Below are 12660 nucleotides of genomic sequence, written 5' to 3'. Positions count from 1 at the left end.
GATGCCCAGTACATATAGCGCGCCAATTGCTATTACTATGCAACAGTTAGCAGCAGTAATGGATAATTCTCTCGCAGCATTTTTATCCAAACTGCCAGCTTTTCCTAGGAAGCGTGATTGCTCAGTTTTAAATACAGAAAATGAGCAAGCAGACGCAGAGGATAATTTATCTGTAGTGCCCTCACATCAATCTGACTTGGCGGTGAGGGAGGGCCTGTCTGAGGGAGAAATTTCTGACACAGGAAAAATTTCTCAGCAGGCAGAGCCTGATACCATAGCATTTAAATTTAAGCTTGAACACCTCCGTGCTCTACTTAAGGAGGTCTTAGCTACTCTTGATGATTGTGACCCCTTGGTGGTCCCAGAAAAATTGTGTAAAATGGATAAATTCTTAGAGGTCCCAGTACACACTGATGCGTTTCCGATACCTAAGAGGGTGGCGGATATAGTGAATAAGGAGTGGGAGAAGCCAGGTGTACCTTTTGTTCCCCCACCTATATTTAAGAAAATGTTCCCCATTGTTGACCCCAGAAGGGACGCGTGGCAGACGGTCCCTAAGGTAGAGGGGGCAGTTTCAACGCTAGCTAAGCGCACAACTATACCAATAGAAGACAGTTGCGCTTTCAAAGATCCTATGGATAAAAAATTAGAAGGTTTACTTAAGAAAATTTTTGTTCAACAAGGTTTTCTTCTTCAACCAATTTCTTGCATTATTCCTGTAACCAATGCAGCTGCTTTTTGGTTTGAGGAATTAGAAAACTCGCTCCAGAAGGAGACTTCTTATGATGAAGTCATGGATAGAATTCACGCCCTGAAGTTGGCTAATTCTTTCATTACAGATGCCGCTTTTCAGTTAGCTAAATTAGCGGCGAAAAATTCTGGTTTTGCAATAGTGGCGCGCAGGGCGCTTTGGCTAAAATCGTGGTCGGCGGATGTGTCGTCCAAAACAAAATTGCTTAATATTCCTTTCAAGGGTAAGACCCTATTTGGGCCAGAGTTGAAAGAAATTATTTCAGATATCACTGGGGGAAAGGGCCATGCCCTTCCACAGGATAGACCTTTCAAAGCTAAAAATAAGTCTAATTTTCGTTCCTTTTCGCAATTTCAGGAACGGACCGGCTTCTACCTCTACAGCCACTAGGCAAGAGGGTAACGCACCCCAGCCCAAACCAGCATGGAAACCATTGCAAGGCTGGAACAAGGGTAAATAGGCCAAAAAGCCTGCTGCTGCTACCAAGACAGCATGAAGGGGTAGCCCCCGATCCGGGACCGGATCTAGTAGGGGGCAGACTTTCTCTCTTTGCTCAGGCCTGGGCAAGAGATGTTCCGGACCCATGGGCACTAGAAATTGTCTCTCAGGGGTATCTTCTAGAATTCAAGGACCTTCCTCCAAGGGGAAGGTTCCACATGTCTCGCTTATCTTTAGACCAGATAAAGAGACAGGCATTCTTACATTGCGTAGAAGACCTTTTAAAAATGGGAGTGATAAACCCAATTCCAACAGCAGAACAAGGACTGGGATTTTACTCAAACCTGTTTGTAGTTCCCAAAAAGGAAGGAACTTTCAGGCCAATTCTGGATTTAAAGATCCTAAACAAGTTCCATCATTCAAAATGGAAACCATTCGGACAATTTTAACAATGATCCAGGAGGGTCAATATATGACTACCTTAAAGGATGCGTACCTGCATATTCCTATCCACAAAGATCACCATCAGTTTCTGAGGTTCGCCTTTCTGGGCAAGCATTACCAGTTCGTGGCTCTTCCCTTCGGATTGGCCACTGCTCCCAGAATTTTCACAAAGGTGCTAGGGTCCCTTCTAGCGGTGCTAAGGCCAAGGGGCATTGCAGTAGCACCTTACCTAGACGACATTTTAATACAGGCGTCGTCCTTTCACAAAGCAAGGGCTCATACGGACATTGTTCTAGCCTTTCTAAGGTCTCACGGGTGGAAGGTGAACATAGAAAAAAGTTCTCTGTCCCCGTTCACAAGGGTTCCCTTCCTGGGAACAATAATAGACTTGGTAGAAATGAAAATCTTTCTGACAGAGGTCAGGAAATTAAAACTTTTGAACACTTGTCGAGTTCTTCAATCCATTCCTCAACCCTCCATAGCTCAGTGCATGGAGGTAATAGGACTAATGGTTGCGGCAATGGACGTGGTTCCTTTTGCTCGAATTCATTTAAGACCATTGCAACTGTGCATGCTCAAACAATGGAATGGGGATTATGCAGATTTGTCTCCCCAGATTCAGATGGACCAGCAAACCAGAGACTCATTCCTCTGGTGGTTGTCTCAGGATCACCTGTCTCAGGGAATGAGTTTCCGAAGACCGGAGTGGATCATTGTCACGACCGACTACAGCCTCTTAGGCTGGGGCGTGGTCTGGAAGTCCCTGAAGGCTCAGGGTCTATGGTCTCGGGAAGAATCTCTTCTCCCGATAAACATTTTGGAATTGAGAGCGATATTCAATGCGCTCCAGGCATGGCCTCAACTAGCGGAGGCCAAATTCATCAGATTTCAGTCGGAAAACATGACGACTGTAGCGTACATCAATCATCAGGGGGGAACAACGAGTTCCCTGGCGATGAGGGAGGTATCCAAGATCATCAAATGGGCAGAGGATCACTCCTGCCATCTATCAGCAATTCACATCCCAGGAGTGGACAACTGGGAAGTGGATTATCTGAGTCGTCAGACTTTCCATCCGGGGGAGTGGGAACTCCACCCGGAGGTTTTTGCTCAGCTGACCCAGCTATGGGGCATTCCAGATCTGGATCTGATGGCGTTACGTCAGAACTCCAAAGTTACACGTTACGGGTCCAGGTCCAGGGATCCCAAGGCGACATTGGTAGATGCCTTAGTAGCGCCTTGGTCGTTCAATCTAGCTTATGTCTTTCCACCGTTTCCCCTTCTCCCCCGGCTACTAGCCAGGATCAAACCGGTGAAGGCTTCGGTAATTCTGATAGCTCCTGCGTGGCCACGCAGGACTTGGTATGCAGACCTGGTGAATATGTCATCGGTTCCACCATGGAAGCTGCCTTTGAGGCAGGACCTTCTAATTCAAGGTCCATTCGAACATCCAAACCTAGTTTCTCTGCAACTGACTGCTTGGAGATTGAACGCTTGATTCTAGCTAAGCGTGGGTTTTCTGAATCAGTTATAGATACTCTGATCCAGGCTAGAAAGCCTGTCACCAGGAAAATTTACCATAAGATATGGCGGAAATATCTTTGCTGGTGCGAATCCAAGGGTTACTCATGGAGTAAGATTAGGATTCCAAGGATACTATCTTTTCTCCAAGAAGGATTGGAGAAAGGTCTGTCAGCTAGTTCTTTAAAGGGACAGATATCTGCTCTGTCTGTTTTGTTACACAAGCGTCTGGCAGCCATGCCAGATATTCAGGCGTTTGTACAGGCTTTAGTCAGAATGAAGCCTGTCTACAGACCTGTGGCTCCTCCGTGGAGTCTAAATTTAGTACTTTCAGTTCTTCAAGGGGTTCCGTTTGATCCTCTACATTCCATAGATATTAAGTTACTATCTTGGAAAGTTTTGTTTTTAGTAGCTATTTCTTCTGCTAGAAGAGTTTCTGAATTGTCTGCTTTGCAGTGTAATTCACCCTATCTGGTGTTTCATACAGATAAGGTCGTTTTACGTACCAAACCTGGTTTTCTTCCAAAAGTGGTTTCCAATAAGAATATCAACCAGGAAATAGTTGTTCCTTCTCTGTGTCCTAATCCAGTTTCTAACAAGGAACGTCTGTTACACAATCTTGATGTGGCTGAAAAGCATCATCCGGTTGGCTTTTGAGGCTGCTGGAAGGCAACCTCCTGAACGAATTACAGCTCACTCTACTAGAGCTGTGGCTTCCACATGGGATTTCAAGAATGAGGCTTCTGTTGAACAGATTTGTAAGGCAGCGACTTGGTCTTCTGTGCATACGTTTGCCAAATTTTACAAATTCGATACTTTTGCTTCTTCGGAGGCTATTTTTGGGAGAAAGGTTTGGCAAGCAGTGGTGCCTTCCGTTTAGGTTACCTGACTTGTTCCCTCCCTTCATCCGTGTCCTAAAGCTTTGGTATTGGTTCCCACAAGTAAGGATGAAGCCGTGGACCGGATACACCAATGTAGGAGAAAACAGAATTTATGTTTACCTGATAAATTTCTTTCTCCTACGGTGTATCCGGTCCACGGCCCGCCCTGGCATTTTGGTCAGGTTTAAATTTATTTTTTGTAAACTACAGTCACCACTGCACCCTATGGTTCTCCTTTTTTTCCTAACCATCGGTCGAATGACTGGGGGGGCGGAGCCTGAGGGGAGCTATATGGACAGCTCTGCTGTGTGCTCTCTTTGCCACTTCCTGTAGGGATTGAGAATATCCCACAAGTAAGGATGAAGCCATGGACCGGATACACCGTAGGAGAAAGAAATTTATCATATATGTGTGTGTGTGTATACATATGTATTAATGTATTTAGATGTGTATATATGTACTTACAGACATATATATACAGATTAATATATATGTATACATATATAGACATAAATGCATTGGAACATTTTCCCGTAAGTAGTTGAAAACATGCAAAAACATATTTATGCAATAGTCATATTTAATAACATTTGTATTTACTGTAAATATTTCACATTCTAATGTTCTGCACATAGCAGAATATGTTTTAAGTATTTTTAAATAGATATTCCTATATATATATATGTATATATCTATACCTATATATAATCATGTGTATATATAGGTATACATGTGTATATATATATATATATATATATATATATATATTTGTTTTAAAAAACAGATTTATGTAGAAATATGTATAAAATAGAACATATTCCGTTACGTAAAGAACATTGGAAAATGAAATATTCATAATTTCATGTCTAGTTAGCGCTATTGATAATATGTGATGGCGTTTGCGTGAGAGAGGGGGGTGTTAGTTTTTTTCCAACTTTTTTCTCCATTGACTTCTCTGGTGGAATGCTTGAACATGAACGTGAGTTTTGAATTTCGACTTTTTGCGCAAGTTGGATTCAACTTGTAATACATTCCCACCGCAACCTGACTAGTGCAACGATGAATATCCTAGCAGAGAAGCTCCACTTGTAATCTAGTCCACATTATTCTTATTTAAAATATCTAAAAAAAAAAATAGTTTAAAGGAACAGGAATCCCCAACATTTTCTTTCATGATTTGGATAGAACATAAATGTTAAACAACTTTCCAATTTACTTCTATTATCAAATTTGATTAATTATCTTGTTATCATTTGCTGAAGGAATTGCATTACAATACTGACAGCTAGCTGAACACATCTAGTTAGCCAATCACAAGAGACAAATGTGTTCAGGCACCAATCAGCAGCAGCTCCCACTCGTGTATGATATGTGCATATTCATTTTCAACAAGTGATAACAAGTAAATGCAGCACATTTGTAAATGGAAGTGAACTTCAAAGTATCTTAAAATGTCATGCTCTATCTGTATCATGGAAGTTTTTGACTTTCCTATCCCTTTAATATGCTACATTAGACACATTGTGTCTCTTGTTAAGGTTTGGTATGACACTTGCATGTTCCCCCTGATTCTGAGATACTTGGTTATATCACAGGACATGATGCAGATCAGCTGAAACAGTCATATCATTGTTTTGCAAATAAATGCTGTTAGTGTTATCTCTTAACACTTATTTGTGTTTTATCATTATCTGGCTTTTTATTTTGTACTGCAACGCCCTAGATGTATGCTCACTGTTTTTTTTATTATTAATATTATTATTATTATTTTTATCCTGACTTTTCAAACCAGAGAAGGGAACACTGGATGGGGTAGAGATGCATGGAAGATATATGTCAGGACTGAATTGATTATCTAATTATTGAATGAATGGGTTAACTCATTCATGAGCACTCTTTGCGTGTAGCAGCTCACAAATGAGCCTTATTTGTGAGTTGGGCTTCCCCATGACTTCTGCATTGCTGCCATGGTGATACAATCATATTAACCCTTAGGGTGCCAGAGGGGCTACAGTATCTTGCATATAAATGCCCTGCAGCCTTCTTTATTTATATTACCTAATAGAATTTAAAGTTTTCCCCAGTGATGCTGTGAGATAGGGTTGGTTTTAGCAAACAGGTTTGCAGTGTCTGCACTGGATTGCTGTGTACACATATACTAAAGCTGATGTTGTCTTGCTCAGCTTTTAGACTTGGGGTAGCAGCTTTTGGGGAGGAGCCACTGTAATCATGACTATGATGCTTGGGTCCCCAGCAGGTGCCACAGCCTCTGTGTCGAGGACACAACTAATTACTATCTGCATCCAAGGGGAAACCATCCACCCATCTGTCAGTACAAGCATACAGCTTCCCTCATCCCAGCCCCCGCTCCCCTTCTCCTTTTTTCACCTAACCCATCACCCCCCTCCTTCCTCAGTCACTGTAAACACACACAGACAACATGAGGGGCACAAAGCAGCAGAATTCTCCCTCCATCCTGTCTAAGCCAGCAGCACTGTTTATGCATGAGCTTGGATCTGCTTAGCATTCTGGAAGCTGGGATTCTCTTTTCTTTGCTCTCTTTGCCTCCTCCCCTCCCTCTTGTGCTAGCTCGTGTGCTCATTATCTTTGCAACCCAAAAGCTTGGCCTGTCCCCTGCAAGCCTCCTCTCCTCCCTGTATGTTTTGCAAGCTCAAGCTTTATCTTTGCTTCCCGTCTCAGATGAAATGCTTACTTTGTCAGGCAGCTGCAGTCCCGGTTTAATACAACTCCCACAGGGTCAGTAGTGTTTGTGGAGATGCAGGTGGCGATCTAAAGGACCAATTGTAAGCCATACCTCAGACACCATGGAGCCCGTCAGCCACCAAGGCATGCCCCGACTCTCTTGGATTGATACTCTCTACAGCAGTAAGTGTTATCTTCATTTAACCATGGGCTTATAAGTCTGCTCAGGGTGGGGGATATATAATACTATAGTTTATAGAATTCTGTATGTATATGTATATCTAAGGACTATATATGTAGTAATTGGTCAGCAGGTTACACTAGTACCAATGTCTGTCTGTTCTCTGTTATCTATCTAGTTATCTATCTACCTATTTACCTACCCTATAGCTGTCTATCATATCATATCACACTTTAAGAGTATAATTTGTAATGTGTCTTTTAGTTCAGATTTACATAGTTTATATATGTAACTGCAAAGCTTTAGAATCTGCTTACATAAATGTGGAATTTAAACTATAATGGGAAAAATGGGTTTGTTTGAGCCAAAATGAGTGTAACAATGTAATGAATATCACACCTGTGGACAGTGTAAGACCAAATCAGACCATAACAGAATCTATGCTAGCGAACATCTGAATGGACCTTATTAGCAGGCATGCAGGCTTTATTTATTTTAGTCTTCAGGTTTCTTAATAGTATGTTACTGTGAATCTTGTAAGCAGTTTATATGGGATTTTGTCAATCGGATCAGAAAAACAGGGTTTTGGATCTATTGAAATGATACTGCAGTACTGCAATACAGCACTTGGCTGTCATATAGTAGATTCCGTATTTAGAAATTCAGGTGTGTATAGGTGATTATGTAGTGTGTGTGTTTATACATACAAGTGTGTGCTCTCTACATGTATACACTAGCTTGTTATGGTTAATATAGAATGGGTCCAGGACTTTGTTTAGCTTCAGAAATGCTTCCGGCATCTTACTTTCCCCTATGTGATTACATCTGGTGTACTCTGCTCCCTCAGCTGGAGTTGGCATTGCTGGTCCCATTAGTCTGACATGGGGCTGATCAGCTGTTTGCTCTGTCTGGATATGGCAGTTATTGTATATTTAATCTTCTTGTCTTTCAGAAGATTTGGTTGCATAGAACACAAGATGCAATGTGCTTTATGTGCACTCTGTCACTGTTATGTATGTGTGTGTCTGCTATACTAATTTGTATTACGTGCACTGCTGGCATAAAAACAGATACATCCTGTACATTATTGTGCCCGTGATGTGATTGATGGTGAAGGTCCTCTGTGACTCATTACATATGAAAATATTTAAGAACAATAAAAATTCTCATGTAAAAACGGTGTGTGTGTGTGGACGACGACTATATTTTCCACTTATTGTGTAATATATGAATATATAGACAAACCAAGTAAGATGTGTGATTTCAAGGATTTGAAGCGTATACTTGTGGGTTAGAAGAAGAGAGGTTGATTTGTAATTACAGTTTTGGATGGATACAGTATGGATATGCATATTTTTCAGTCGAACGCATAATATAATGTTTCCTACTGTACACCCAGCACAGTATGGAAGGTTATTTTCCAATGAAAAACAGGGTTGCTTATATCATCTGGATCCACCCGGCTTTAAGGTGGACTTTTATTTCTCTGCAGGTATTTCTGGCATTGAGAAAGTATTACGTTATATATAGTGAGCACTTTGTTGCCTATAATATAAGAAGCTTTTTGATAACATACATAATTTAAAACTAAAGTTTACAGCTATTTAGGAAGTAGAATGCAGAATAAATTAATCTTCTGCAACATGATTATCTTCAGCAAACGGTTTGGATGCTTTTTGCTGCCTCTTCTATATGTAGAGAGAGAATTTACAGTATGACCTTGTTTAGTATGTTATTTCTAAACAACACATTTATAATCATTTTATGGCTGTAATGAAGCTTGTCTTTCACACTTCTAAACTGTCTGATGGATTTTCTTTAACATCTCTTTGATGCTGTCATCCACTCAGAAGATTTTTTTTGGAGTTGACTGCATCAGCTGTAGCACACTTCCTCCATGTAACTGAAATGCTTCTTGTCATATGACAACAGATAAAATCCAAATGGGGGCCGTCTTACATATTTACTGATGCTAACTAGCAGTACTTAAACAGAAATTGTAGAATATTTCAGCTACTTAAACTTGTTTTTTTTTTTTTTTTACAATGGTGAACATGTTATTGTTATCATATTTGTAATATGCCAGCAGCATAAGCCAAGATGTCAGTCCTATTGCAATCATTTATGGCCGGACTCCTAAGCACTGGTAAATCTGTTGCAAATAATTGTGACTTAGAAGAAGGCAAATCCTGTTGAAAACAATTTAACCAAGCCCCTGTAGAGTGATGGGTTGCAAGAAATCACAATTTCTATTAGTTTCAGTGAGAAGCACAAAAAAAGGCGTTTTGCTGTGACATCACTATCTGTAGATTTTCCATTGTGCCCACGTCATTCATTACATCTGGACCTGCATTAAATTAATCAAATGAGGTGCAAACTGGTTCAAAACTCCTGTGGAAAAAGCAAACATACATGAACTGTCACACTGCATTAACACTGTTACTTTAATAATAGCCGCACCACCCACAACTTCAATAGACCTTTACTGCACTGCCCCAGCCTCTAGTAATTATAAATGTGATCTCCCATACTGCATTAAATATCAGCTGTGAAATCCTCATACAGCAATTAGCCCTAACCACCTCAGCACTGCTGAAACCACTGTGGTGAAACACTGAGACCCTTCTACAAAGCCTCCAAAATGCAACCCGTTTCACACAACAGAATCCCATAAATGATACCCCCTGTGTAACTGTCCATATCCCCAGCAAGGACCTTTCACCAGGTATTAGACTTCCCTCAAAATCTAACACAAAATAAAGTAGATTTTCCTTTTATAATCCTATTTAGCACGTTGCCTACGTATAGTCTCTTATAGTTACAACAGAGTTCCTCATGGTCCTTGTTGCTGTAAGACTTTAAGTAGGTTGCTTTGTCCAACTTTAACAAAATTATTTTCAAGAAATCTTGTTTGTTAAACGGACATAACAACACAGCCTGTAGTCTCCTTCCCGATTGCGGTCTCAGCCCTTTGACTAATCTCGATAAATGCTCTGGTAAGGGCCAAATCACATTGACTGTTGGCCCTGCTCAGTTTTTCTAGTATATCTGAAATCTATTTTAATTTGGTAAGCCTCATTTTGTTGTTTAAGGATATTTTTTACCTAGCGGTTTGCACTATATTCATAGTTATTATTAGGAACCTACACTTGTAACAGGAGATCTGATAATATCACTATTGCACACCTTTTTCTTCTCTGATTTATATATACAGTGGCTATATCTTGTACTTCTATATGAACACTAGTACACTTTTTGGACACAACTAAGGAGATATCATTAGTACATTACCATCGTTATTTTTGTTGTTTTTCTATTTTTATTTTTTATATTTGTTCCCTTTCTCTATTTTTTTATTTATATATAAGAATATACATTTTTATGTAGACCTATTGTGATACCAATATATATGTTTTTATCTACTTTTATTTTTAATTGTACAAAATAAAGTTATGTATACTTATGTATATTTTACCCTTTAGCCTTCCATGTAAGTGCTCCCTAAAATGTTATTCTAATCTTTGGGATCAGATTAGGAGGTCTTTGGTGTTTGTGTATTACCTCTGACGCTTTAATATTATTTCAGTGTATTAGCTATATTACTCACTGACTCACACAATTATGTTGGTGTCGTGACAAGACTCCTCAAGCCTTAGAAAAAGGTGTTTTATTCAGCACAGGGGGGATATCTGTTAAAACCCCCCCAACAAAGCTGTTTAGTGTAGTGGGCACCCCCCACTGATCTAATCCCGCTGGGTGATTTGCTATTACGGAACCTTGCCATAACATCGGTTTATCTGCACAAACCTGGAGACTGGTGGAGTTAGGGGATGCCCTGACGATAGTCTCTGTTGGATGCCTTTTTGATCCTACAAGTAGCTGGCTACTACTCCTCTAGTGAGGGGTTGCTTTAAGGACTTTTTAGGATTTTTACTGTGTTATTTCATTGATGTTTTGATATTTTGGCAATAAATATATTTGGTGTTTTGAGACACTTTATTTTTCTTTTGTTTACTGTTCTTTAAATGTAAGCTGAAGTTCTGTGTCTCTAGACTTTTGGGAGCCCTTATTTGGGATTACCCACTTTCTTGGTTAGATTTATTCATTATATTTTTTTTAGATAGCACAAGCTTTGTATTGTATATTGAATCTAGTAATAAGGAGGAGCAACTCTTTTTATAATTTTTCTTTGAAAAACAACAAAGCTGTGTAGTGCATAGATATTTTTTTTGTTTCTCAGTATAAGATGTACGCAACAAATGATGCGGTAATTCACGCATACATATTTTCCTTTGATGGGGGAGGGGGATAGCAGAGGTGAGAGAGACCTGTGTGGGTGTAAAGGGTAAATAGAAGGACTTGTATTGTGCATTATGAGTAATAAACTTAATTGTATCAATGGATAATTAATTTAAATAATTGCTCTACAGGCGTAGCGGCAGTAAATTAGTGAGCTCTGAGCGTCATGTATATTATATACTCTTCAGTCAATTAGGTATATGGTGTGAGGCTTAAAAATAAAAATCTCATATTTCTTTATATAGGAATAACTATTTAGTAATAGCATTGAATCCTATCTACATGACCCAGAATAATTCATTTGTTTATGGTAGAACTGAAACAAGTGATTGTGATTCTCTGGTGTAAATTCTACCAACTGCGACTGGGTTATTGGATTACAGGCACTGTCTGTGCTAACACATTATCTCACTTAACACTGCAGAACACATCATAACTACGGCTGTACTCCGTAAAAGAAAAATCATAATCAATATTTGAAATTAACACTAAGTAGTAGCGGCACTTACAGTTGAAATCTGTGATAATCAATTGAAATTTGTTAATGTTTCCATTTGATAAAATGCTTATGCACATTACAGAGATATTTTTTGTTGTGTGCCACAAGCCTGAGAGCTGTTTGTGCTTGGTGTTTATCTGCAGTGTATTAAATACTTGCTGTTTTTTTAATGAAGGTAAAAGCAAAGCGGTTATTTTGTAACCTTGTTTTTTTAAGGGACATAACACTTATATGCTAAATCACTTGAAAGTGATACAGTATAACTGTAATAAACTGACAAGAAAATATCCCATGAACTATAAAAAATTAGGATATTTTACCTCAACATTTCTTAATGTTAATTAATTAAGTACTCCGTGAACAGTTATACTTCAGCTGCTGTCCAGCTGCAGGTTGCAAGAAGAAAAAAAATACAATGGCCAATCAGCATAAAAAAAAATCGAATTTTAGGAAGGCGTGACAATTTATTTTATTTTACCACTGTCAAACTGTTGAAGGAACTTCAAATAGGATGGATACTGGGAAGTATTTGCCATTGTTATGACAATCACCTATCAGCTCGATGTGACACAGGGACGCAGGAGGGGTGCTGACTCTTCCATATATAGTAGGGGTGCTGACTTCCATATATAGTAGGGGAGCTGACTCTTTCATATATAGTAGGGGTGCTGACTCTTCCATATATAGTAGGGGTGCTGACTCTTCCATATATAGTAGGGGAGCTGACTCTTTCATATATAGTAGGGGTGCTGACTCTTTCATATATAGTAGGGGTGCTGACTTTTATATATAGAAGGGGTGCTGACTTCCATATATAGTAGGGGTGCTGACTCTTTCATATATAGTAGGGGTGCTGACTCTTTCATATATAGTAGGGGTGCTGACTCTTCCATATATAGTAGGGGTGCTGACTCTTCCATATATAGTAGGGGTGCTGACTCTT

The 12660-nt window shown here is 39.5% G+C and overlaps 1 protein-coding gene across 2 annotated transcripts in view; it reads left to right on the top strand.

The window, feature by feature from the left end:
• Positions 1–12660, top strand: part of ABR (ABR activator of RhoGEF and GTPase) — a 1041787-nt gene that overhangs the window by 173675 nt on the left and 855452 nt on the right. The window contains exon 1 of one of the 2 annotated variants that reach the window (XM_053706128.1): positions 6687–6921. The exons of the other annotated variant lie outside the window; for it this stretch is intronic. Coding sequence (XP_053562103.1) covers positions 6861–6921 — 61 coding nt within the window. The 5' untranslated portion in view covers positions 6687–6860. Of the gene's footprint in view, positions 1–6686; positions 6922–12660 lie in introns of those variants that run through there. 2 annotated transcript variants of the gene reach the window in all.

This window comes from Bombina bombina, chromosome 3 (assembly GCF_027579735.1).
Source record: "Bombina bombina isolate aBomBom1 chromosome 3, aBomBom1.pri, whole genome shotgun sequence".
NCBI lineage: Eukaryota > Metazoa > Chordata > Amphibia > Anura > Bombinatoridae > Bombina > Bombina bombina.
This window is presented reverse-complemented; position numbering and strand designations above follow the sequence as displayed.